This window comes from Typha angustifolia, chromosome 8, assembly GCF_048772165.1.
Source record: "Typha angustifolia cultivar Huaian chromosome 8, ASM4877216v1, whole genome shotgun sequence".
Lineage (NCBI taxonomy): Eukaryota > Viridiplantae > Streptophyta > Magnoliopsida > Poales > Typhaceae > Typha > Typha angustifolia.
In genome coordinates this window covers 3,923,684-3,950,737 of record NC_133246.1, presented here as the reverse complement: position 1 = coordinate 3,950,737, position 27,054 = coordinate 3,923,684, and the positions used below count along the sequence as shown (strand labels likewise).

The 27,054-nt window shown below is 39.4% G+C and overlaps 6 protein-coding genes and 1 non-coding gene across 8 annotated transcripts; 2 read left to right on the top strand and 5 right to left on the bottom strand.

The window, feature by feature from the left end:
* Positions 1-56: 56 nt before the first annotated feature.
* On the top strand, positions 57-2,920 carry LOC140765945 (large ribosomal subunit protein eL13z-like). Its single transcript, XM_073105285.1, has 5 exons — positions 57-173; positions 1,191-1,309; positions 1,478-1,611; positions 2,279-2,437; positions 2,553-2,920. The coding sequence occupies exons 2-5, from the start codon at positions 1,201-1,203 to the stop codon at positions 2,772-2,774; spliced, it is 624 nt and encodes a 207-aa protein (XP_072961386.1). The 5' UTR covers positions 57-173; positions 1,191-1,200; the 3' UTR covers positions 2,775-2,920.
* Positions 2,921-3,656: 736 nt separating this feature from the next.
* Positions 3,657-6,768, bottom strand: LOC140765586 (cell division cycle 20.2, cofactor of APC complex-like). 2 transcript variants are annotated; one of them, XM_073104744.1, is made up of 7 exons: positions 6,351-6,768; positions 5,823-6,086; positions 5,444-5,713; positions 4,756-5,346; positions 4,408-4,662; positions 4,244-4,315; positions 3,657-3,879 (listed from the first exon to the last, which is right to left on the bottom strand). In XM_073104744.1, the coding sequence occupies exons 1-5, from the start codon at positions 6,480-6,482 to the stop codon at positions 4,519-4,521; spliced, it is 1,401 nt and encodes a 466-aa protein (XP_072960845.1). In that variant the 5' UTR covers positions 6,483-6,768; the 3' UTR covers positions 3,657-3,879; positions 4,244-4,315; positions 4,408-4,518. The 2 variants fall into 2 exon arrangements, with proteins under 2 accessions (XP_072960845.1, XP_072960844.1); XM_073104743.1 differs by having other exon boundaries at positions 3,657-4,315.
* A 3,986-nt stretch (positions 6,769-10,754) lies between these two features.
* On the bottom strand, positions 10,755-14,098 carry LOC140765551 (cell division cycle 20.2, cofactor of APC complex-like). The gene is made up of 7 exons (XM_073104693.1): positions 13,644-14,098; positions 13,012-13,293; positions 12,657-12,926; positions 11,990-12,580; positions 11,645-11,896; positions 11,519-11,551; positions 10,755-11,059 (listed from the first exon to the last, which is right to left on the bottom strand). The coding sequence occupies exons 1-5, from the start codon at positions 13,773-13,775 to the stop codon at positions 11,753-11,755; spliced, it is 1,419 nt and encodes a 472-aa protein (XP_072960794.1). The 5' UTR covers positions 13,776-14,098; the 3' UTR covers positions 10,755-11,059; positions 11,519-11,551; positions 11,645-11,752.
* Positions 14,099-15,592: 1,494 nt separating this feature from the next.
* LOC140764166 (cell division cycle 20.2, cofactor of APC complex-like) lies at positions 15,593-19,277 on the bottom strand. The gene is made up of 6 exons (XM_073102573.1): positions 18,711-19,277; positions 18,262-18,546; positions 17,912-18,181; positions 17,224-17,814; positions 16,878-17,129; positions 15,593-16,793 (listed from the first exon to the last, which is right to left on the bottom strand). The coding sequence occupies exons 1-5, from the start codon at positions 18,840-18,842 to the stop codon at positions 16,986-16,988; spliced, it is 1,422 nt and encodes a 473-aa protein (XP_072958674.1). The 5' UTR covers positions 18,843-19,277; the 3' UTR covers positions 15,593-16,793; positions 16,878-16,985.
* A 213-nt stretch (positions 19,278-19,490) lies between these two features.
* LOC140764972 (uncharacterized) lies at positions 19,491-22,020 on the top strand. Its single transcript, XM_073103862.1, has 4 exons — positions 19,491-19,645; positions 21,335-21,435; positions 21,515-21,661; positions 21,760-22,020. Exons 2-3 carry the CDS (start codon positions 21,342-21,344, stop codon positions 21,658-21,660), a joined length of 240 nt encoding a protein of 79 aa, XP_072959963.1. The 5' UTR covers positions 19,491-19,645; positions 21,335-21,341; the 3' UTR covers position 21,661; positions 21,760-22,020.
* Positions 22,021-22,656: 636 nt separating this feature from the next.
* Positions 22,657-25,787, bottom strand: LOC140765099 (protein BCCIP homolog). The gene is made up of 9 exons (XM_073104016.1): positions 25,572-25,787; positions 25,401-25,501; positions 25,039-25,308; positions 24,744-24,953; positions 24,569-24,634; positions 24,172-24,264; positions 24,043-24,099; positions 23,069-23,175; positions 22,657-22,975 (listed from the first exon to the last, which is right to left on the bottom strand). Exons 1-8 carry the CDS (start codon positions 25,726-25,728, stop codon positions 23,077-23,079), a joined length of 1,053 nt encoding a protein of 350 aa, XP_072960117.1. The 5' UTR covers positions 25,729-25,787; the 3' UTR covers positions 22,657-22,975; positions 23,069-23,076.
* Positions 25,788-26,915: 1,128 nt separating this feature from the next.
* TRNAG-GCC (transfer RNA glycine (anticodon GCC)) lies at positions 26,916-26,986 on the bottom strand. The gene has a single exon. It is a non-coding gene; the product is annotated as a tRNA-Gly (tRNA).
* Positions 26,987-27,054: the final 68 nt, after the last annotated feature.

Genomic DNA, 27,054 nt, shown 5'->3' with positions numbered 1-27,054 from the left:
GGGTCGGATCCGAATACCCGCACTCTCCCCATCTCCATCCGCTCCGCATAACTATTCTGTCCATTTATAATTAGGGTTTTAAAGGCGCATTGGCTTCTTCGCCTGCGGCCGGGGAGGAGAAGGGGAAATCCTAGCCGAGCCAAGCCACCCCAGAGAGAGGACGCAAATTTCAGGCAAGATATCTATATGTTCTGGATTCGCCACTCCATGTATTTTAGATCTAGTTTATAGGGATTTCGTGTTACGATCTCTACCTGTGTAATTTGGGACTTGAAGCAGGAGTAGAGGTTGCAGTGCATGAGACCTCCTAATTTTGAATATTCTTGAGATTATTCGTTGGGATTGGGATAAATATGTAGATAGGTTATCTTTTTAATCAAATGTAAAGACTTATCAAAGGGTTGGTTTTTAGATTTGTGATTTTGGTTTTCTTTTTCTGTGTCTGTGGATGTCTCTTGGACAGATGCTTGGTTTTGGGTTTGATATTTGCTTAAGGATTGTAGTGCAGATGATTGTGGAGTATTTTGATAGATAATTTGGACAAATTAAACTTGTTTAGCATTTCGATAGGTGACGCAAATCTTTACATTACTCTAGTGTTATTAGGATTGCCTGATAACAGTATATGAGTCCATTACTGTATGTCCAATTTTCCTGCCATCTTATGCTTACATACTCTTGGTTGATTAAGAGAGTTGCATACTTAAAGGAAGATGAGCATTTGAACATCAAAGGATGCTGGAACACAAGAAAGCATTAGCTGTCTCACTGTCCCCATCCAGGCATCAACTTGGAAGAAAGTCACGATGATACCAGAGTTGCTATTTTACTTTTAGCAGTGTTTTCACATTGTAATTTTTCCTCGGGTTTTGCAAATGGACAAATAATGCAAAAGAAAAAGAAGATAAAATATATATGATCATAAGACCCTTCATAGGCTGGTCCTAGTTTTCTCCATATTTGGGTCCAATTGGAAGCACTCCGCATCTTTGTATTTGTGGTAGTACCTTAAATTAACAGATTATGACTGAACTGTGTGGTGAGAGATACATAACACTATCTTTATCTTTCAGGAGACTAATGAACTTAGTTCAATTAGATTTAAGCTTAGATGCCAGATTACGAAGAATGTTTGCAAAAGGTATATCATATATCTTAAATGATTAATTTCATTTTTGTTGTAATTGCAGATAAGGAGTCATGGTTAAACATAACAATGTAGTGCCAAATGGGCACTTCAAGAAGCACTGGCAGAATTATGTCAGGACTTGGTTTAACCAACCGGCTCGGAAGACTAGGCGACGCATTGGTAGGCTTCTTTGACCTTCTATTAAGTTGCTTCTTTTATGCATTGGGCTTTGAACTTGGGACTCTAGGATCTAGATATTACTTTTTGTTGTCCTCTTCTCTTCATTCTCTTAGGATCTAGGATTTTATGGATAATTATATCATTAAGCATTTTACTTTGTTATTTCAGCTAGACAAAAGAAGGCTGTGAAGATTTTTCCACGTCCTACTGCTGGACCTCTTCGTCCAATTGTCCAATGCCAGACCCTCAAGTACAACATGAAATCTAGAGCAGGGAGAGGTTTCACATTAGAGGAGCTTAAGGTAAGTAGGTGATATCTACTTTGATGAATTTTGATTGGACTTAGTAATCAAGAAAAGAACTTAGATGCCAATCATGCTACCATATTTATCAGCTGATTTTCTTGAACTTGGATAAAAGATCATACTCAAATACTTTATGCATTTAAGCAATGTGATTTCGGCTGGCATGGACTACGATTGCAATTGAAAGTTAGGAATGCATAGTTGCTTACGACTCGACACTTTGATGTAACTTTTCATTAGGACATCATTAAAGATATAAAATTGGTTGTTCAAGCAGCGAGGACATAGAGTGATATTCTATTCTTTAATGTTCTACATAGTGTGAGTTCTTTGTTCTTCAAATTGGCCTGAGAGTTGCTGGAAGAACTCCTTTAATGATGAAATGCAATGTTTTTGCTTGAATGACTTGTTAGTTGAAGCCAATCATCGTTGTTTGTTAAGGCAAGGTTATACACATTCTGAATGGGTTATGAAATCACGCACTATAGTTATGGCAATAGCTTTTAATTGCAAAAGCTGAATAGACTTTTATTTGGCAGTGTGAGTTTACATTAGTTTGCATTATTTCTTCATGGTTGTTCATATTCTTTGGCTTGCTTGGTCTTTGGGATGATGTGCTCTTTCTTTTTCTTGGCGTATCTCATTTATTGGTTCAAATATGCAGGCTGCAGGAATTCCAAAAAAGCTTGCCCCAACCATAGGCATTGCGGTTGACCATCGCCGGAAGAATCGCTCCCTGGAGGGTCTTCAAGCAAATATTCAAAGGCTTAAAACTTACAAGGCCAAATTAGTCATCTTCCCGAGGCATGCACGCAAGTTCAAGGTAAGGGACTTTGATGTTTACTTATATAAGTCGAGAAATTTGTTGATTAAGATATGTTATCTAAAACTTGCATTTATAAGTCAACTAAAGGTATTACTAACCTACTCCTTGTCAGGCTGGTGATTCTGCTCAGGAAGAGCTGGCAACTGCAAGTCAAATACAGGGGCCATACATGCCCATTGTTCATGAGAAGCCATCCGTTGAGCTTGTGAAGGTAACAGAAGAGATGAAATCATTCAAGGCTTATGGCAAGCTTCGTGTTGAGCAAATGAACAAGCGCCAAGTAGGTGCTAGGATGAAAAAGGCTGCTGAGGCGGAGAAGGAAGAGAAGAAATGATTAAACCACACTCTGTCACTTATTTCATTCTTCACTGTGCTTTTTGTTAAAATTTGACTTCAATTTTGACTCATGGAGTGCCTGGTTTATCTATGTACTATTGCCATACAACTGAAAGTTTGCAGCAAATCTGCTAGTTTGAATTATTACTTTGCTCCTGCTCTCTTGCCTGGAACTAAGATACTTGAACTACTGGGTTTCTTCACTGTTTATTCGGAGTCCAAGACAGATTCAAGATTTTCTTCTTTTTTAAGTTATTGTCAACTCTGAACCCTGTGATGGTGAAAGTATGAACTTGGGTTCCAAGATGTTAATAACTTCAAGGTAAATTGCATGGTCTGCGGTTGGTATTCACTGTCCCCTAATAGAACGCTGTCAATGATATAAATATGTTATTAATGGTGCTATTAATTGGAGTAACCTAAAAATTATTTGATGGTTCCAAGGCCTCTGCGCTCGGATTTTACAATCTAGAAACAGATATGTGCAACATGAGTATGGCTATAGTGCATCTCTACGTGTGCTGTAGGATATGGCCAGAGAAAGAGAGCAAAACAAAATTGTAACAGTTAAGCAATGCACAGGATTTGCAAGTGCAGAACTTGTTCTATTGTTTTATTATGGTGCTAAATTGGCAGCTAAACTAAGTTTCATCGGCACTAGAGCTCGAATTTCATTTCAGCAAAATGAGCATGAATTTTCCTTGCAAACATATTCACAGACAAGAAAGCACTTCGAATGCATGCAGCAAAGAGAAAATAAAATAAGCGAAGATTTATGTGGTTCGGCAATATGCCTACGTCCACGTATTATCTAGTTTTTATAAACAATTAATAGTAGTACAAGCATGAATAAAGTTTCACAAGAAGAGCATTGCTCCAGTCTATTCATCCTGTAATTCTCACATCTTGTTTTCTATCCCAAGAGTTAACGAAATTCTTCCTGATCATGTTTAGTTCTGTCCACCAGCAATCAGTTTGCAAGTTCTTCAGAAAAAAAACGCGAACTCACAAGTGTAGCACCTGCTGCAACCAAAGTCAACTGTGTTTTGTAACCCGGCTAAATATTGTTAGCCTCAATTTAAAGGCTGTTTTTGGATAATAACCTGTTTGAGATTAGTCAATAAAATGAAATTTGAAATGAATTTGAAATATATATGTAATCTAACCAAGCTAATAGAGTAATTCCGACAGATAGAAACAAGAGGATAATTGTCTAAAAGCTCTCCATATGTATGATTTCCATAAATGCATACTAATCCCTGGTTACATATAATGTAATATAGCTATATTGATACTCTGTTCTCAAATATGCTACACTATGTCTAGTCCATTTAATGAACAGTTGACAGGCGAGATTCAAATTCAGTTACAGACCGACACAGACAGTCTATTTATTTTTCTTTATGAATCAGTTTTGCCACAAATTTCAACTAGATTTTAGAATTTGCAGACAAAGAGTTGATTTACCTGATTAGAGTAGAATGCTATTATGTATATTTACCGTAACAGAGTATCACAACATAAGGCAGCATTAAGGATCTGCATGAGAAATGCACATGGAAAAGAACGTCAAAATTTATTCTTCCATTCACAGCTCCAATCGACATAATAGGATCGTACGATTGACTAACCTTGTTTTACTAGAAACCATGCATCTCTCTTCGTCAAGGCATGAACACACAGACACCAGAATAAACAATCCCCATAGATATTCGGATCTTATATCCGCCATGCTGTATTCCTCATCTGATGTAGTTGAAGCTGGAAAAAGGCCCACTGTTTGATTTCTTGGCTGCAAGTTTTGCTGCTTCAGGATCTCCAAAGACATTCCAAAATCTCAAAGTTTCATCCCCAGCAGCAGATGCTACTGTGCAACCATCAGGGCTCTGAAATTTTCCAATAAAATGACACAAATAAGCAACCTTTTCTTTTAAATCTATAATGTGAAAAGACCTTATCCGAAGAGTAATTATATTAACCTGAGCCATGAATAGAACTCTAGAAGTATGGCCACTGAGCTCTGCAATCTTCACCATGGATGGGTACCTCCACAAGGTCAATTGGTTCTGAGTTGATCCATGAGAGCTAAGTAATTCCCTCTCGTTCTTGTTCCATAGCAGAGAGCACACCTGAGACCCAGTGTCGATAGAACCCAGACAAGCACCAGTGTGGGTGTTCCAGAACTTGGTGCACCGGTCGTTGCGACCACCCCCGGATGCGAGCATATTGCTCTGGAATGGGCACCAAGCAAGGGCCTTCACTGCAGCCATGTGGTCCTCAAACTTGTGCAGCCATTGCCTCTGGCCTGTAGCTGCATTGGAAGTTGCCATTGATACGTCCCAGATATGAAGAAGGTTGTCATTCCCTCCACTGGCCAATTTCTGCCCCGAGTCTGACCATCTCAGCCCACAAACTTCTTGCTGGTGACCTCTGTAGGTATGAACAACATGAGAACTTTTTCTCACATCATTGTTCACAATCTTGCCGTCCAGTCCGCCCGTTGACAGGATGTTGTTGTTCCAAGCAAGTGATCCAACTCTGGATTGATGAACTCCTCTAAGAGTCCTCAGCTGCAAAATTTGAACATAAGATAATTGGTAACCAAAAGACCTCAAATGCGAGAGACTGGATTCGGAGAGCATCAGCAATTGAAATTTAAGCACTAACAATGCGACCGGAGGTTGAGTCCCATAGTAGGATGTCGGAAGAGTTGAGCCCGATGGCGATATGCTGGCCATCGGGAGCCCAGCAGACACTGGTCACAGGACCACTGTCTTCATCAACTGTAACAAGCTTGGAAGTAGACTCATTTGAAGCATTCCACAAGTAGGCAGTGTTCCAGAGGGCGATCGACAACACGTTGCTGCTTCCCCAGTCGAGAAGATTCAGATAGTAGTCATCGATGAGCTCTGGCACATACAGTGTCTTCTCAGAAGACTGAGAACAAGATAAATAGATGTGAGAAAAGAAGAAGAAGAAGAAGAAGAAATAAATCAAAAATCAAGACAGCTTTTTTAACCTCTTATTCAGAGAGAAGAAAACCAACCAGAGGAATGTATCTTCGCTGCCTCGCCATCCTGGAGCAGACTTCTTGAAGAATGCTTTCGGCCGGCTCAGGCGGCTTGCTCTTGAAGGAGAGAATTCTGGTTCTATTCTTGAGAAGGTACTCATCGAGAAGCTTTCGGTATACCTCGCTCGAACGGGACGCGGCAGCCGTGTTCTGCTTCTCCTTCTCCTTTCTCGACTCGGTGAGGAGGTAGTAGGCCATGTCGAAATCCATGGAGGACCTGTATGGGATGAACCTATCACCCTGCAATTTCCAAACAAGATCGTTCAGAAACCCTATAACATCAATTCATGGCGACCATACGGCAACAAGAGACCCCAAATAGGCAAAATCTGAGAAGATTGCTTAGATCAAGAAACCAAAATCTTAGAACAGACTCTGTAACCCAATGTGTGACATGACTCAAGAGGATTGCATATATTATTTAGATCAAGAAACCAACCTTTTAGAACAGTTTAGAAAGAAAAATTATCAGAGGAATTCTTTTGAGGAAAAGGTAAGACATACGTAGTTCCGGGAAGATGGATTCTTGGGGGAGGTGCGCAGAGAAGGGAGATAAGGCCTCGGACCGACTTCTTCAAAAGGGCTGCGAGATGCGATCCGGTTCTTCTCAGAGGAGATGGTAGAAGCTGCATCCATGGTTAGCAACACGCAAGAAATGGAAAAGAAAACGAGACTATGGAAACCGAGAATTGGATTAGAAAACCTAAAACAGAACGCGGAAATCCCTGCAACCGAGAAAGTGTTAGATCGCGAAGCTGTAAGAAACGAAAAGGAACAACGAAGAACACGAAGTCGAGCGTTTTGGGATCACAGAGGAGAAGATTGAGATCCCCCACAGAGCGAAGCGAGGAAGGAGAAGAAGAGTTGTTTTCTCCTTCTTGAGAGCGCGCTGCGAAAGAACAGAGACATGGGAGCGTTTAGAACGAGAGAGACTTTTTTGTTGGTGGGAAGCTTAGAATAACCCGCCTTGTGTGTATATATACTATACAGAGAGAGGATTGGGGGGAAAATTTCGTCGCGCCAACGGCTAGTCTTCTTATTGAGGAATAAGACTTCATTTTTTGGGTGCTTTACAAAATTGCTAATAAAAACTCTGATATATCATAATTATCAGAATTGCATTCTTAAAAATTTTATAATTACCACTAAATTTTTTTAACTCTTTTACATTTGCAATTGCAATTATTTTAAAATAAAATATTCTTAATAAATTATAATTAAAATACGATTCCGTCTTAAAGTTTAGAATGTAAAATACTTATCATAAATTTTTATCTCACATATAAGAAGATATTTTTTTTATTGTATTGTGATATTTTGATTAAACAACATGTACCTTTAAAAGTATTTTAAATAATTTTCATAATGGCAAAATAGCTTTTTAATCCTAAGTTTTGTTTTAATTATGATTAGTTAGATTTAACTAAATAATGATATTTTTAAGAAAGCACAATAATTCTAATGAGTGCAAATTAGGGCTGTCAAAATAAACGAGCAGCTCAAGCTTGGCTGAAGATCGAGTTCGGCTCGGTATAAAAGGGTTTTTACAAAACCCTATTCATAAATCCTAATCCCTAGCTCATGAGCTTGTCCTCCTCCTCCTCCTTCGGCACCTGTGCTCGTAAGCCTGTCCTAATCAAGCTGCTGCGGTGCTGGCCGCCTCGTCCTCCTTTAGACATTCGCCAAGCTCCACCTCCTCCTCCTCCTTCGGCACCTATGCTCGTGAGCTCATCCTTCTCAAGCTGCCACGGTGCCAACCACCTCGTCCTTCTTTGCCAAGCTCGAGGGAGATTCTGACGACAAAGGCAGCGTTGATTAGGCTACGACAACATGACGAGAATGTGAGAGCTCCTCGATCTGCCTGCTGAGATGGATCCGTTTTTAAACTGGCTCATTGTCGAGGTGACAATGGTGATAGAGGAGGATGAGGGCAACTAGATCGGCGTTCCGGAAGGCGGTGATGACGTGGTGCCGGCCGCCTCCTCCTCCTTCTCAAGCTATCGACAGCCTCCTCCTCAAGCTGCCGCGATGCTCGGCTTGGGCTTGATTTAGCTCGACTTGAATGAGGTTTGATGATAGGCTTATTTCAGGCTCGAGTTTGGCTTGGGCTCGACTTGAGTTGAGTTGAGCCAAGCTTAAACCCAATTTTAAGGCTCGAAATTTATTTCGAGCCAAGCCTAATTGAAGCCGGCTTGTTCAGGCTTAGCTTATTTACACCCCTAGTGCTAATTACGATATTTTAAAAGTTTTCAACAGCAATTATGTAAAAATTTATATTTTATTTTAAATTAAGAGAGTGTTGATCCACAGCACCGAAGAGGTCAAAAGGCACTAATAAAGAGATACAATATTGAGGCAGTGCATCAGTGTGCTCAGTAATCCAAAACATAGTTCCAGATTCCAGACTCTCTAGCAGAATCAGCTAATCTATTGGCCACTTTGTTGGTCTCTCTAATCTATTTCTATAGGTATGGTTAATTTTAATTTCATCAAAACGTGTAGCCATTAATATGCAATCTTCTACCATGTAGAATGAATGAGAGTTGATAAGGGTGTAGCTCCATGCATCGTCCCCCTCAGCAATGCACAGATAAGACCACTGTTAGGAGATTTGAGAACAAAAGTTGATCTTCCCTCTGGATGATTACTAGAAAGAATGAACATTGATATGTGTTTGATTCAGAGGTGGTAGCTTCCGCTAGATAAACCGGCAATCCGACATTGTCCATTTTTTTCTTTTTCTTTTTAGCTTCGATTCACTTATGAAATAGAAATAATTTTATTTTAAAATAAACATATTTATTCTGATATAGTAACTAAATAACAACTTAACTTCTTTTGGTATATAAATACCATTCCCTCTCATCTTATTCTATAGAACTTAAAAAAATAATAATTTAATAATAATTTATAATACTATTTTATTTTTAAAATAGATATCACTTAATTATACAGCGTCTCAATTATGGAAAAAAATAAATATAGGAACTAAGGGAGAGAGGAAATTGTAGTGTAAAGGCTTTTGTATTAATTTTATATTTATCTAGATTTGAAAGCTATAATATCAAACATAAATTTCATCTTCTCCAATCGAATTCATCGGCAAAACAGTCATCTGTCCATCTCGCTCCAACCCAGGAAACTCTTTTTCGGTGTAACCTTGCAAATGATACCTTCTAATGGCTCTCTTACATGTCTCGTTGGCTACCAGACATGTTTACGATCTCTGTCGTCATCGTGCTGACTATGTTTCCAAATTGTTTCCCTCCGCTAGTAGAAGCTCGCTCGCTCGCTCGCTCCTCTTTTGAGCCCTCATGCGGGTGGTGATAATGATGTTTTCCATGGCCGTTGGCTATGGGATTTGTCTTTCCGAATCGTCAATTGTCTTGGCCGACGAACCTTAAACCCTTCTACACTCCTTTCTTCCTTTGGAAAATTTTGGTTGATGTTCTAAGCCAGTTTTGGCCCTCTCTTGTTGTTAACAAGCTTCTCTGGCCTTTGTTGTCCTCTTCATTTCGACGACGACGACGACGAAGAAGAAGAAGAAGAAGAAGAAGAAGAAGAAGAAGAAGAAGAAAGAGGTGTAGGTTGGACCCTTGAGCTCAACGCAAATCTTTTAGTTAAGGTGGGCCTAGCACCTTGCTTGTCACTGCCCAACTCTATTGCGGCCGATGGTTTTAGAGGCATGAGATAGGGAAGGTGACGATGTGAAGGAGACGACAGCGTCAAAGTTGGTGATGATAGCAATAATAGGCAGCAGACCAACAACCGCAACGATGACATTAGTGACTACAATGGTGACCAGGAATGAGAGAAAAAAGACAACAAAAAAAAGAGAGAAGAGGGGAAGAGAAAGAGAAGGAGAGACAGATGGGAGGAAAGAAGGAGAAGAAAGAGAAGGGATCGAAGGAGGAGAAAGAGAGGAAGAAGAAAGACCTATCATGGAAGAGGACGAAAAATAGGTGAAAGGAAAGTCGTCCCATTTACTAATTAGATTGAGATGATAAATATGAACATAATCAGTTTAATAATCGTATCAAATCCATCCGTTTACTATCATAATCTAATTATATTAAATCTAAACCCGTTTAAAGCCTTTGGATCGAGTCCGGTAAAAAATTACCATCCATACTGCTGAGGCATAAAAAAAAAGAAGTGATTAAACCACTACCTTGCATTTGAAAGTTCCTAGCAAATCTGCTGATTCTAATTACTACTTTGTGATAACTCAGTAACTACTATAAAAACTTAACCTCTTGAGAATGGTAGATTTTGTAATCTATATTTTATATTCTTAACACTTGTACTTCTAACATTGCTAGCATCAGCTGACTGGGAGGTGGTGCATGTGTTCGAGAAGCACTGTCCTACTGAAGAAATGTATGTTATTGGCATTCTTTTGTGTCACTCATGTGCTGGTTGGTGGAGGAGGAGCTAGCTTTTGTGGTCTAATTCTCTTGCCCGGAGGAAAATACTTCATTCATCACTGAGTTTGTTCCAATTCAACAACCTATGTCCAAAACAGGTAAATGAGTTTTGGATCTCTTGAATGTTCGGAGATGTTGCTCACGTTAAGGTTCGGTGGAGTTATTACGTATATCATTCACAGCCTTAGAGGGTGAGATAAATATTAGTTCGAATAATCGTAGCTTTTGTCAGCACAAGAGCTCAAATTCAGTTTCAGCGAAATGAACATGAATTTTCTTTACCGATATATTCACAGATGATGAGGAATCACTTTGAACACACGCAACAAAAAAGAAAATAAAAGAGACAGAGATTTACGTGGTTCGGCAAGGTGCCTACATCCACGGGGTTATCTAGCATGATTTCACTATAAAAATGTCACAGTACAAGAATGAACCGAGGAAGGTTCACAAGAAGAGCATACATTGCTCCATTCACAAGTTCACTGTCTAATTCTCACATCTTGTGCTCAAAATCTCAAGAGTTACAAGATTCTTCCGGATCATGTTCAGTTCTAGCAAATAGTCTCCAAATTCTTCAGAAAACATGTGAAGTCACAAGTGCAGTGTGCCTTCTTAGATGGACTCTGGCCTCTAAACATGTAAGAAGACTTAATCTTCTGGTGTACAGAAGCCTGCTATAAGCAAAACCGATTGTGACATGGGAAGTCACAAAGTCAATTGTGTTGGTTTATACCAGGCTAAAGATTGTTAGCCTGAATTTAAAGGTGACTTTTGGGTAATAACCTGTTTGAGATTAGACAGTAAAATGAAATTAGAAATGGTTGCAATATATATATACATATAATCCTGCAAAGCTAACAGCATAATTTATATTTTTCAGAGAAAAGCAAGAGGTCTAAATGTATAAAAGCCTGTATCATATATTTAATTATTTGCTGCATGTGTATGTAATAATTTTCCATATGTATGATCTCCATATATCCATATATCTAATAGTTCTTAGGTTACATCTAATGTAATATAGCAATGTATTCTGTTCTTAATATGCTACAATATGTCCAGTCCAATTAATTAAATGGAGGACACACAAGATCCAAAATTCAGATTCAATTGCAGACCTACACAGACTATTCTTTTCCTTTCAGATACAATTTTGCCACTAATTCAAAGTACATTTTACCTTTTGCAAACAATTACTGGAACTTTATTAAATGAAAGTAGTATGCTAATGAATACATTTACCTTAACAGATTTATAACAGGTAAGGTAGTAGATCTGCAAAGAGGAATGCGCATGGAAAAGAATGTCAAAATTTATTCTTTTATTCGAAGCTCAAATCAACATAATAAAATCGTACTATTGACTAACCTTGTGTTACTAAAAACCAGGCATCTTTCTTGGTCAAGGCATGAGCACGCAGAGACCAGAATAAACTATCCCCAAAGATATCCGGATCTTATCCCCCATGCTTATTCCTTACCTGATGTGGTTGAAGCTGGAAAAAGCTCCAGTCTTTGATGTCTTGGCTGCAGGCTTTGCAGCTTCAGGAGCTCCAAAGACATTCCAAAATCTCAAAGTTTCATCCCCAGCAGCAGATGCTACAGTGCAACCTTCAGGGCTCTGCAAATTTCCAATAAAAAGACACGCATAAGCAATATTTTCTTTTAAATCTACAGTGTGAAAAGACCTTATCCAAAGAGTAATGATATTAACCTGAGCCATGAAAAGAACTCTAGAAGTGTGGCCGGTGAGTTCTGCAATCTTCACCATGGATGGGTACTTCCACAAGGTCAATTGGTTCTGAGTTGATCCATGAGAGCTAAGTAATTCCCTTTCATGCTTGTTCCACAGCAGAGAGCACACCTGAGACCCAGTGTTGATAGAACTCAGACAAGCACCAGTGTGGGTGTTCCAGAACTTGATGCACTGGTCACCGCTGCCACCCCCAGATGCTAGCAAATTGCTCTGGAATGGGCACCAAGCAAGGGCCTTCACTGCAGCCATGTGATCCTCAAACCTGTGCAGCCATTGCCTCTGGCCTGGAACTGCATTGGAAGATGACATTGATATGTCCCAGATGTGAAGAAGGTTGTCATTCCCTCCACTAGCCAATTGCTGCCCTGAGCCTGACCATTTCAGCCCACAGACTTCTTGCTGATGGCCTCTGTATGTTTGAACAACATGAGATCTTATTCTAACATCATTATTCACAATCTTGCCATCCATCCCACCCGTCGTCAGGATGTTGTTGTTCCAAGCAAGGGATCCAACTCTGGACTGATGAACACCTCTCAGAGTCCTCAGCTGCAAAATTTCAACACAAGTGATGAGTAACTTAAAGACTCAAGAAAGCATCAGAAATGAAGATCTAGACACCAACCATGCGACCAGAGCTTGAGTCCCACAGTTGGATGTCGGAAGAGTTGAGCCCAAGAGCGATGTGCCGACCATCAGGAGCCCAGCTGACACTGGTCACAGGACCATTGTCTTCATCAACTGTGACGAGCTCAGAAGTAGACCCTGTTGAGGCATCCCACAAGTAGACAGTGTTCCAGAGGGCAATCGACAACACGTTGCTGCTTCCCCAATCGAGAAGATTCAGATAGTAGTCATCCATGAGCTCTGGTGCATCCAATGTCTTCTCAGCAGACTGACAACAAGACAAATAAAAAAAGAATTAGATCAGACACCAAGAAAGCGTTTTTAGCCTCTGGTTTAGGTAGAAGAAGACCAACCTGAGGGATGTATCTTTGCTGCCTCGCCAACTTGCTTTGATTTGAAGAAGTGCTACAGGAGCAGACTTCTTGAAGAACTCCTCCGGCCGGCTCAGGCAGCTTGCTCTTGAAAGAGAGAATTCTGGTTCTGTTCTTGAAAAGGTTCTCTGCGAGAAGCTTCCGGTATGCCTCTCTTGAGGGGGACGCAGTTGCCTTGTTCTCCTTCTCCTTTCTCGACTCAGTGAGGAGGTAGTAGGCCATGTCGAAATCCATGGAGGACCTGTCTGGGATGAACCTATCTCCCTGAATTTTTCCAAAAAGATCATTCAAAAACCAGAGGAATAACATCAATTCGTGACAAGAATTAGGCAAAAGAAGACCCAATAGGCAAAATCCGGGAAGATTGCTTAGATCAAGAAACCAATTCTTAGAACAGACCCTACAAACCCAATGTGCATACAAAATTCGTGACACGACTCAAGACACGAGCATTAGGAAAGAAAGAACCCAACAGGGCAAAACCAGAGAGGATTGCTTATACTATTTAGATCAAGAAACCAACTTTTTAGAACATAACCTAATTAGGAAAAGGAAAAACCCAATTGAGGAAAGACCATCAAAATGGATTCTTTTGGAGAAAAGATGAGACGTACGTGGCTCCGAGAAGATGGATTCGCGGAGGAGGTGCGCAGAGAAGGGAGGTAAGGCCTCGGGCCGACTTCTTGAAAAGGGCGGCGAGATGCGATTCGATTCTTTCCAGAGGAGATGGTCGAAGCTGCAGCCATGGTTAGCAACACACAAGAAATTGAAAAGAAAACGAGACTAACGAAACTAAGAATTTGATTAAAAAGGCTAAAAAGAACTCAGAAATCCTTGCGACCAACTAGAGTTAGATAGCAAAGCTTGTAAGAAAAAAGAACTCAGAAATCCTTGCGACCAACTAGAGTTAGATAGCAAAGCTTGTAAGAAATCAAGGGAATCGAGCGTTTTGTGATCGCAGAGAGCAGCAGATTGAGATCCCCCACAGAGCGAAGCGAGGAAGGAGAAAAAGATCTCTTTTCTCTTCTTCTTGATAGCGCGCTGCGTGAGAAGAGAGAGATAGAGAGCGTTGAGAGCGAGAGAGCGTTTGGTGAGAAGCGTAGAATAACCCGCCTTGTGCATATATAGAGAGGATTGGGGCAAAATTTTGTCACCGTAACGGCTTTGTTTCTTTTTTTGGATTGCGGAGTCATTGGGCGGGAGTTAGTTAAGTGATATTTTTTTTCAAAATATTTACGAATCAGACCTTATATTTTAACTATTTATTATTCACACCCTTTCTTTTATGATTTTATCATTCAACCCTTTTTTTTCATAGAACTTTTATTTAACAACCTTTCGCCTCATCCTACATCTTTTCTTTCTCTCCCATTTTCTAGGTCATCCGTATCACCTCATTATACACAAGTTGGATATTTTAATACCCAAATTAGAGTCGATCGAGATGCTTGATTCGCTCCATCTTCTCTGGTGAGTTTTTGGTCAGAGCAAAGATAGGTAGAAGATGAGAAGGAAGGAGGAGGAAGAAGAAAACGAAGAACATGAAGCTCGAGGAAAGGAAAGATGAGAGAAGATGGTAGTAGTGGCCGTGGTGACGACAACGAGAGGAAGTTGTTGGGGGAAGATGAAGGAAGATGATGAAGGGATAAAGAGGAGAGGAAGGCGGTGAAAATATTTTAGTCATTTAGTTAATATCAGTTAGTCAAAATAATGTTACGGTGTTAAAAAAATTATAAAAAAAATAAGAGGGTCGGATTATAAAATCTTCAAAGATAGAATGTGAATTAAAAAAATTCTTTATTTCTTAGGAAAGTTTATTTTACATCCTACAGTTTTAAGTAGTTACCAGTGAGTTTACAATTGCTCTCTCTTACTTGCTTAGAAATGTTTTACTTAATAAATTACAGAGACAATACAGATTAAGTTGGTGCGAACAACTAATTGCTCTCTTGAATCTGTCGGTGAATGATACAAATCCGTGTATTAGCTCTCTTGAATCTGTCGGTGAATGATACAAATCCGTGTATTAGCTCAAAGTTCTCAGCAAATTTGCTGATTCTTTTTTTATTCACTGAGAGCCTGATTCAAACTATTTGGCATTCTTGTGTCAAGTGCCGAATGCTGGAGCTAGCTTTTGTTGTTTTCCTGCTCTCTAACTTGCTTAGAAATGTTATACTTGGCATCTTCCTTAAAAAATACAGAGACTATTCAGATGAAGTTATTGCGATCAACTTACTGATATTAACTAAATGATACAAATCCGTCAATAGAGGGTGCTCTGGTTTTAATTGGAATAATTTCAAAAGTATAGATTGTGATTAGTGAGAGGTGAATTTCAAAAGTATACACAATCTGGAACCAGATTTGTGCAGAGTAGGTGAGTTTTAAGATGCGGCTAGAGAAGAGAGCAAAGGACATTGTTACGGTGGTAAATTGGCAGCTTGGTTTTAGTCCAATCCGTGGAAAAGGTCAAAATTCAGTTACTCAAGGTGGTGACCACTTCAAAAGTATGCGAAAAAGAGAATAATAATTGAGACAGAGATTTACGTGGTTCGGCAAAATGCCTACGTCCACAGGATGTCCAGCATGGTTTCACTATAAGTAATTAACTGTACAAGCATGAACCAAGGAAGGTTCATAAAGAGCACTCATTGCTCCATTCACAAGTTCACTCTAATTCTAACATCCTGTGCTAAAGAAAAAAAATCTCCATCTATAATGTTTAGTTCAGCAAATGACTAGTCTCCAAGTTCTTCAGTGTATTGCTCCATTCACAAGTTCACTCTAATTCTAACATCCTGTGCTAAAGAAAAAAAATCTCCATCTATAATGTTTAGTTCAGCAAATGACTAGTCTCCAAGTTCTTCAGTGTAGTGTCTTCTTTGATTGACTCTGGCCTTTAAACATGTAAAAAGCCAGCTGCAACCAAAATCAATTGCTTCATGGGAGATGTCACAAAAAAAGTTTGTTGTGTTTTGTTACCACGCAACTTTTGGATAACAATCTATTCGAGAGTAGGCAATAAAATGTAATATAGCCAAGCTAGTAGAATAATTTAACATCCCAGAGATAGAAGCAAGAGGTCTAATAGTATAGAAGTCTCTATCATTCTGGATGGCATCTGTATGCAACAATAGTTCTCCATATGTATGATTTTCATACATTTCTTCATAATCTCAGGTTGTAACATATAATGCAATATATGTTTGATATACTGTTCTTTAATAAGCTATATACCATGATGTAGTCCATTAGATTATGAATGGATGACATGCGAGAATCAAAACTCAGATTCAGTTGCAGGTACACAGGATCTTTTTTTCTGACTATGTTTTGCCAGTAGTTCAGAGTGACTTTTAGTATTTGCAAACAAAGAGTTGATTTAACTATGAAAAATCTATGCAAACACTTCCTGGTATTTTACTTGATGAGAGTAGCATGTTGTTTTATACATTAAACAGATTATCACAGATTACAGGCATCAATGATCTTGCACATGGAAAAGAATGTCAAATTGTATTCATTTATCCAAAGCTCAAATCAACACAATAGGATTATACTATTAATTAACCTTGTGCTACTAAAATATCAGGCATCTTTCTTCCTGGGAATTTACTTCAGAGTGAATTTTAAGTATTTGCAAACAAAGAGTTGATTTAACTATGAAAATCTATGCAAACACTCCCTGGGATTTTACTTGATGACAGTAGCAAGTTATTTTATACCTTAACAGATTATCACAGATTAAGGCAGGCATCAATGATCTGCAACATGGAAAAGAATGTCAAAATGTATTCACTTATCCAAAGCTCAAATCAACATTAATAGGATTAGTACTATTAACTAACCTTGTGCTACTAAATTTTCAGGCATCTTTCTTCCTCAAGGCATGTACACACCGAGACCAGAATAAGCTATTCCATTATATTCAGGTCTTACCCCCCATGCTTTACTCCTCACCTGATGTGGTTAAAGCTGGAGAAAGCCCCAGTGTTTGATGTCTTGGCTGCAGGCTTTGCTGCTTCAGGAGCTCCAAAGACATTCCAAAATCTCAAAGTTTCATCCCCAGCAGCAGATGCCACTGTGCAACCATCAGGACTCTGCAAATTTCCAGTAACAAGACACAAATAAGCAATCTTTTCTTTTAAATCTATAATGTGGAAAATCCCTTATCCAAAGAGCAATGATATTAACCTGAGCCATAAATAGAACTCTAGAAGTATGGCCAGTGAGCTCAGCAATCTTCACCATGGATGGGTACTTCCATAAGGTCAATTGATTCTGAGTGAATCCATGAGAGCTCAGCAATTCCCTTTCATTCTTGTTCCACAGCAGAGAGCACACCTGAGACCCAGTGTCAACCGAATTCAGACAGGCACCAGTGTGGGTGTTCCAGAACTTGATGCACCGGTCACCGCCTCCGCCACCGGACGCAAGCAAATTGCTCTGGAATGGACACCAAGCAAGGGCCTTCACTGCAGCCATGTGGTCCTCAAACCTGTGAAGCCATTGGTTCTGACCTGGAACTGCATTGGAAGATGCCATTGATAGGTCCCAGATGTGAAGAAGGTTGTCATTGCCTCCACTAGCCAATTGCTGCCCTGAGCCTGACCATTTCAGCCCACAGACTTCTTGCTGATGGCCTCTGTAGGTCTGAACAACATGTGATCTTATTCTAACATCATTGTTCACAATCTTGCCGTCCATCCCGCCAGTTGACAGGATGTTGTTGTTCCAAGCGAGTGATCCAACTCTGGATTGATGAACTCCTCTAAGAGTCCTCAGCTGCAAAATTTGAACACAAAGTGGTTGGTAATCAAAAGACCTCAAATGCAGGAGACTGGATTGAGAAAGCATCAGCAATTGAGATTTAAGCACTAACCATGCGACCAGAGGTCGAGTCCCACAGTTGGACGTCGGAAGAGTTGAGCCCGAGCGCGATGTGCCGGCCATCGGGAGCCCAGCTGACACTGGTCACGGGACCATTCTCTTCATCAACTGTGACAAGCTCAGAAGTAGACCCAGTTGAAGCATCCCACAAGTAGACAGTGTTCCCGAGGGCGATCGACAAGATGTTGCTGCTCCCCCAGTCGAGAAGATTCAGATAGTAGTCGTCGACGATCTCAGGCGCATCCAATGTCCTCTCGGCAGACTGAACAAAGGTGAGAAGGGAATTAGATCAAACACCAAGAAAGCTCGTTTAGCCTCTGATTCAGATGGAAGAAAACCAACCTGGGGAATGTATCTTCGCTGCCTTGCTGACTTGGTTTGGCAGGAAGAAGTGCTGTTGGAGCAGACTTCTTGAAGAAGTCCTTCGGCAGGCGCAGGAGGCTTGCTCTTGAAGGAGAGAATTCTGGTTCTGTTCTTTAGAAGGTTCTCGGCAAGAAGCTTTCGGTATGCCTCTCTCGAGGGGGACCCAGCCGCCGCCGCATTCTCCTTCTCCTTTTTCGACTCGGTGAGGAGGTAGTAGGCCATGTCGAAATCCATGGAGGACCTGTCTGGGATGAATCTATCGCCCTGCAGTTCACCAAAAAGATCCCATAAACCAAATGTGCATACAGAATTTGCGACAAGAATCAAAACAGAATCTGAGCGGATTGCTTAATATTATCTAGATCAAGAAATCAACTTCTTAGAATAGATCCAGTTGAGGAAAAGATTATCCAAAAGATGAGACATACATTGCTCCGGTGAGATGGATTCCTGGAGGAGGTGTGCAGCGACGGGATGTAAGGCCTCGGGCCGACTTCTTGAAGAGGGCGGCGAGATGCGATCCGGTTCTTCTCAGAGGAGATGGTAGAAGCTGCATCCATGGTTAGCAACACGCAAGAAATAGAAGAGAGAAACAAAAAAAGACAGACAGACTGACCAAACCAAGAATTGGATTAAAAATAAAATCTAAAAGAACACAGAAAAATCCCTGCAAACAAGAAGAGTTAGGCAGCAATAGAAAGCAAATTAAGTATAACAAAGCTGTGAGAAATCAAAAGAATCGAGCGTTTTGTGATCGCAGAGAGCAGATTGGGATCCACAGAGCGAAGCGAGGAAGGAGAAAAAGAGCTCTTTTCCCCTTCTTGAGAGCGCCGAGTGAGTCAGAGAGAGACAGAGAGAGAGAGAGAGAGAGAGCTTTTGGTGAGAGGCTACGATAACCGTTTTATGTATATATAGAAAGGATTGGGGAAAAATTTTGTCACCGCAACGGCTAGTTTTTCAAAGGTGTGAGAATCTAGCCGTTGGAGGTCCGACACTATCTGCAAAACCCTAGCAGGAGGCAGCCGCAAGGATCTTTTTATACATTAAACCCAAACAAAGAGAATAGTAACGAAACTCACTTCATGGGGTCAAACGAAAATAAGTGATAAAGAAGGGTCTTAAATGCAAGAGGTGTTATATGTAAATTTCTCATGTATCGGGTTGGACTGCAAATTGCGACCCACCGGTTCGATTCGGTTCGGTTCGGTTCGGGATTGAGTTAAACCAACTCGGTGGAAGATGGAAATCCATACGAGTACGACTACTTTATTCTTATTCTTAGGGATCGACTAGTTCTTCCATTGCTGAAGAGGATTAACGCGGCGGCTGCTCCGAATCGAATCTGTGATCAATCGATCCCAAGGTAAAGGAACCAATCTCAGATCTATTTCCTTGATCTCATGTCATTTGCATGGGATCTCTCTCACTATTGGTTCTTTTCCGGGACTTTTTTTTTTATTTGCTGCCGGTTAATTAGGGTTTCCTTTCTTACGTCTCTTGGGTTGGGTTTTGATCTGACGATCTAGTTTTCTGTCAGAGGTGTGGAAGTTGGATTTGTTCTTCTAGGTGGATGAGGTGAGAGGAGGAGCAACTTATATCTCCTTGTCGCTGTAGTAGAATGAAATTAAATTAGTTAACTTTGGCTTAGTTTAAGTCTCTTGAATTATGCCTTAGGTTAGCAATTGAAACCTATCGTACTGAAGAAAAATTGTTGGTTTATTTATTTAATTTTTGCACGAAATGGTAATTCCTAAAAATCTGGATAAGAAAATTGGCAAATAGTATATCAGAAATGATTGTGAGAACGTGGAAAAATAAATTGAGAGGGGAAGTGTGGATTTTTATTAAGGAAGCAAAAGTTTTATTGGCCCAAGTGCAGATAGAGATCCAATTAAGTTTGGTGTCTGGTATGATGACTAAAGGGGGTGCATGAGTAGATCAAAAATACGAAAATTAGACTACACATGATATCAAAAGTATGAGAATTAGCCATGGAGAAACTTTATATGATTCCAACTGACTGGTAGTTGTAAAAGATAAGTCACAAGGACATAATGGCCGTGTGCTTAGAAATCGATACTTTGAATAAAAATTTAAACAAGAAGATATGAGTGTTCTAATAGTGGAACATTTTGATCAAGAGAATTATAGTAGTCAAGATACATGGGAGGTTCTCTTTCATAATCCCTCCCTTTCTTTTTCTTTTTTGTCACTGTTATGATATGCTTAAATTGGAAAATTAGATGCCCTCAGTATGATGTCACGAATAACTACGAATCAATATCACATAGGCTAAGTGAAGAGAGTTGGACTAATTAGCACAAAGAAAGAAAACAGCTACAATCTTTGTATTTATTACAATCTTTGTATTTATTTTTCCTCATGTGTCTGCTACCAAACATGCTAGTGCGTTCACATGAGAAATTAATGGTGGGAGCATACAATAATGGTTAGTCTTACAAAATTAGATGTGTTTTAGTGCTTTGTAGCTCAACCCACTATTATTTAGGTGGACATTGCGGTGGCTTTGAAGTCGATGGTAAAAAAAAAAACGTGTTTTTCTTGCTCAATTCTTCATCTTTTCCTTTTTGCAGTTGACCACAAGATCTCACTGCATTCAGTTTGAAATTTATGCTATCCTCTGCTCTACAAAGTTCTATCTGCTTTCTTGCTTTCTTATCATCCATATCATTTAATTTTCTATATAATACTATTACCTGTTTTCTTTCTTAAGGAAAAGTGAACTAAGTTAATATGTGAAAATAGAAGTTGTAAGCATAGGTTAATATGATTCTGAGGATAATACTGGCCATACAAGACCTGCAAGGCTGCTCTCCAAGAATATGTGCATGCACTTCTGAGTTCTGATGTGCTTTCATGAAGTAGAATAGGAAAAGAAATATAGGCCACAAGGCCCGCACCATTGTGGTATAATTGGTAATACTATTAAATGCTTCCGATGAGATACACAATTCCTCTTTTTCTTGCTGACATTGCTAAGGCTGACATTTCTTTTCCCTCTCTCTAATGCTTCAAATTCTTTTCATTGTAGTTCAATTATGGCAACCAAATATATCATTGGATCTTTGGCAGGATCGTTTGCAATTGCATACATATGTGATGTATCTATCGCTGACAAGAAGATATTTGGAGGTAAATAGAAAGAAACCCTATCAGAAGCTTCGTTGGTTAGAGTAAATTAGTTATATGCATTTTCTTTTCTGAAAACCAGGCACCACCCCAAAGACTATAGTTGACCAGGAATGGTGGGAAGCAACTGATAAGAAGTTGCAGGCATGGCCTCGTACCGCTGGACCGCCAGTTGTTATGAACCCAATCAGCCGTCAGAATTTCATTATCAAGTCAGCTGAGTCTTAAGGTGAAACAGATTGACCATCTTAGTTTTTATACGATACTTGCATTTTGGTGCTTCACATATCCTGACATTTTCTTCACCCTTGCATGATAATCTGGCAGGATTTCCTTCTTCACCTGGACGTCCAGGTTGCTCTGTTTCCCAATTGAAAATTGCTTTTCTTTTCAAAACTTCCTGTAGTTTCCGGATATGTGAGCAGATTTCCAGCTAAATAATGGCTTGAGTTAGGAAACGTCTCTGGATGTGATTGACTAACTGATAAATTTCCTCTTAAAGGATTTGTTGCATCTGCCAGGAAGCATCTCTTGATGTGATTGACTTCTGATTCTTATAAATTTCCTTATAAAGTATTCTTACATGTATATGATGTGTTACATTTTTCTTTCTTCTTCTGCATCTGGAACATGGCTTTTTAAATTCCGCCTAAAACATTAGGCTGCTCAATTAAAATAAGGGTTTTTTTTTTATTTTTTCTTGTGAACTGAGTCCACACTTAGAATCTTAATCCTTGATTGGTTTGTTATATTATCATGGCAAGATAAAGCTTCATCTGATTCCATCACCAACATGATCACAATTACATTAAACCTCTGTTTTTTGACCTTTTTCTTTTTTTCTTTTTTTGATCAAAAACCTCATTTAATTCAGAACGGGCATTTTATATATGGTTCATTATTGGTCTTCACCTGTTCCAGTGTAATTTTTTCTAATCCCACCTATAAGGTGCATCATAAACTTTTATTACTGATTGGCTAAAAATGGCTCTTGCACTTATTTCATCTAGCACGAATGTACCACACTTCAGCTTGGAATCCTCTACTCTCTTCAAATTACTCGGCTTATCCTTTTATAAAGTAATGGAAAAAAAGACCAGACTTGAACAAGAGAGAACAAGATGGGAGAATGATGAAGAAAACCTATGCACATCTCCAGTCTCGCAGTTTGAGCAGTGCTGCCGACTTTTTGTGATTCTTCCAAGCAGTATGAGAGACCTGAGCTACTTCATTCAAGTGTTATAGTGTTAAATATCTTTTACATAGATGCCACAATAATCCGCACACCGTTCGACAAAAAATATATCTACTCCTTGGGACATTTTCAACCTGCTCATCTGCATTTAACTAATATAGATCAAAATGCATCCTGTACCCTCGAACAGAAGCAAGAAAAACAAGAGCACAAAATGGGGGAAAAAAGATTGGTTCACTTCTATAGAACTCTTTTAACTCCTCATAACATGTTGCTGCCAAATTCTACTCTTCAGTCCTTGGCCAATTGTAAGAGCCTACTACTGTGCGACAGCAATGGTATCTAAATCTGTTATTCCAGATTAAATAAAACAGCAGCAATCAGTATTTAGTAATTGTGAGCTTAAAAAAGAAAAATATTTGCATCCAAATATTAAAGTACCTAAAGAATCATGATTCAGCTACTAAAGACTTTAACTTCTCGCGGAACCTGGGAGCTTCCTCAGCTTTTACAACCATGACTAGTCCCATCTCCTGGTAATTCTTCAGCTGCAGTAAAAGACAATAACCACTCTTGATGCATATCGAAGGCCAAAAGTTAATAGGTTGATAAGAACATGAAAATTATTTTTCGCATTCTTTGGTCATCCAAAACAGTTTCAGAGAAATTCGTTATTGTTAGTTCTCATCACCATAAGAACATGTTGAACCTTACTTAAATAAAAATATGCCTACTAGATTAAAAGAATTTCACGATTGCATTCTGGAACTACAATGCAACTTTCCTTTTACTTTTCTTGAAAGGGAAGGCAGCATAAGAGGGCCTGATTTTCTAATGTTTTTGTGAAGTAGAATCCATTAGCCAAAATTCTCTGTAACCACTGGGTGTGGCCTAGTGACGTCAGTTAATAATGGAAAAATGGAGAGAATCAAAAGGATCTAGACAGGATTCGAGTCAAATAGAGAAAAGGATAATTGATTAATAGGTCTAAAGGTGTCACAAGAGACGTCATTTCCTTCTCATGGAATACAAAATTAGCTGCAGTGACAACTCAAAGCTGCAATTTCTTTCCCGACACTACTGAGTAGGCTTAGAATTGTTAGAAGATATGTAATAAAATCTTGCTCTTATCACTATAAGATTGTCCCAGTAGGAAATCTTAGAACTCCTGAACATTTAAATTTAAATCTTATAGATAAAACATGTGATTTCATTGATAAGAGAAAAAGAAAAACATATGACTGAGACAACCAGTGTTCTAATGACCAAAATAGCATTGAAGAGTTGTTGCAACAAGAACCAACAACATGTTTTTAAGCTGTTTAAAGACCTAGAGTTTCCCACATTCCGTGCTAACAAGAAAAATACCTGAAGAACATATTAATAAAAGAAAGACACAAGTGTATGCAACTTACTTCAGGGGGAGCCAATTGTTGAGCATGCAAAGGAAACGTAAAAGACCATGTGCTAAGCTGAAATAAGAAAGATTGTATAAACAACTTAATAATAAACAACAATTACATCTTATGGTGAACATTTAATACCTCACGAAGAAGTTCATCTTCGGCTTTCAAATAAATAACGGGTTCGTCCTCACCTCTGCTGCGCTTTGGCTTCCGTTGGTTGAAATTTTTGTTCTACATCATGAAGAAGGTGGCAACCAGATAATAGTTAACACAAAATGAAGCGATGTTTGCTTGGTGACAAACTACTACATGGAACACAGGAGAAAGGGGAAGCCCATCAAGACAATCATCTCGACATGAGATTGCTCTAGATGAGGGAGAAAATTGTTATATATCAACTTAGGGATCACTCTTTATACACTTAACCAATATATAAAGTTGGTAACTGGCTCAATCATATGCAAGCATGCAACTTCATTCAAATTACCAACATTGCAACTATAAAACAAATAACTTTGGAAGGAAACCCCAGTACCTCAAAAATTCTTGTAACCAATAAATACCATTTGAAACGGAAGGAATCCCGAAGCTCTTGCGTGGGCTTTCACAGTCAAAGACACAGAAAATAAAGTCACTCTCAATTGCCATGACCGTGAAAAGATAACAAATAGGAAGCAACCTAACATATATATGAGTACACTGCAACCAACCTCATCTTCAGTTGCCCATGAAACCTCATCGAAGAGTGCATCATACAATGGAGGCACTAATTGGTAAGGGCAATTCACAAATCGCTGTGAGACCAACAGACCCACATCGTTAGCTTTCTCTTCCAACAGAAGTTTCAGCTTTTCCTTTGCAGCTTCATCACTACAAACTCCAAGAAGGAACTCCTTGAGCTCCCTAATGCATCTATGCTCCTAAAGATATCAAAGTATAAGAACTAGTAAAGAAAAGGAACAAGATTAAAAAAAAAAAAAAGAAGCAAAATTTCAAATTACTTACGCCATATCTCCCCAAATTGAGCGCACTGACGACCCCATAGAGCCCCTCATCCTCATCCCCGTCCCCAGGACCACCATCTCCTTCGTCATCCTCATCATACCCATCCAATTTCACTACAGTGCCCACCGTGGTCTGCTCCAGAATAAGATCCACAAAACCACTGAGGTCCCATATCTTATCATCGAGGTAGCGCTGAAGAAGGAGCTTGGCGCCATTGAAATCCCGGGGCTTAGGATCAAAGAATCCGAAATCGGCTTGTACAGTCTCGAGCTTTTATAACAACCCAATACGAATTAGACGTCAAGGCGTCAACTTTACAACAAATTTGAAGTCAAAGAAAGATTCAATCGGAAGGCCCATACCTCTTGCTGCTCTTCTCCTTCCTTTTCCTCCTCTTCGTCGCTGGACGATTCGATCCGTTTAATGCGTTTCGGCGTTTTAGCTTTTCTGATTCCATCTTCCTCTATTCGATTAAGAAAGGATCAACTCCATCAGTATGTATTGAGAGGAAGAGAGCAAGGGGTTTAGATTACCTCGAGATTTCGGGGACGGAGAGGGATCGGGAAGCGCACGTTTGACGGAGGGGGAGGAGTGGGAGAGGAGCACACAGCGTGCGAAAGGGGAGAAGGCAAGGAAGGGCTGCGGCAACGATAGGCGGCGGCGCTTCGCCGCGCGCCGTCCCTGAACCATCCCTTGGCGGCGCGGGCGTTAACGGGGAAGCGGGGAGGGAAAGGGTTTGGTTGGGTTTAACTTTTATAACTTATAAGAAGCATTTATTTAAAAATAAATTACAAGAAAGCAATTAAGTTTTCTTCTTTTTTTTAAAGTCTTCGCCGGCAATTTAATTCTCTTTTTCTTTTTCTTTTATTTTTTTTATAAAAATGATAAAACACTGAAATTCCGAGGAGAGGTAGAAATCTTAGTTTAATTAGGAAAAAAATATATAAAAAATAAAAATTAGAGATCCAAGTCAAAATCAAATTACAAAATTCAAATCCTGTTAGGACTAAGAAATATGAATACTATACAGATTATGAAAATCAAATTCAAGTCGAAAATGAAAAACCAAGTAAGCATCAGAAAATATAAAGCTAAGAAAGAATTTTTTCAGTAAAAAATTATGGAAGAATTTTTTTTTTAATAAGAAATTAGTCTATATCAAATCATTACTCCTATATTAAAATTAGGAGTTGAATAATACCAAGAAAAGTTTAGGAGAGAAACTTACCCAGAAGCTTGCTTCTGCTCTCCTCCCTTTCTCTATGGAATTCCTAATAGATCTTTCAGCAAAATGACACTGTCTAATGAGAGAGAGGAACTAAGCCCAAATTAGCTTTCTCCACCACTCTTCATAAGCATCACCCCCTAACCCCATATCAATCATCGAGCACATTGAGGTCCTCCTCTCGGACGTTACGCCAATCATCTTTGAGGAGAGTCTATCTTCCTGCTTGTCTAGCTCCTCGGATTGTTTTATCTATTGGGTTGGATGTCTCGTGGAGAGGAGGTCGTCCCGTAGGTGGCGTCATCACCGTTATTCAACAGTTTACTAAAGAACTCTATGTTATCAGATTAATTCTACTCGAAGGTTGCAAGGATGCTCTAAAACCCAAAGCTCTCGCCATGCTCGAGGGGCTCAAGGAACTTTTGCTGTGGAGGTGGCAAAGCAATATACTTTATTTTCAGCTATTGCCAAACCGTTGTCAAGGCTATCAACGATCCTAATAATAATAATATATAGTGGGCTCTCGTACCAGTTACCAGGAAATATTTTAGGTGGATAAAAGTATTAACTTATAATTTAGCTGGTCTAGCTCTCAAAAATATCAAAAAAATAAATTCCGTATGCAGTAATTTAAAAATAACTAAATGAATAATGCACCAGCCGGGAATCGAACCCGGGTCTGTACCGTGGCAGGGTACTATTCTACCACTAGACCACTGGTGCTAGATGAGTAAGTTGACCTCCTTTATCTTCTAGAAACAATATCATTCTAGTTGCAAGAGCTGCTCCTA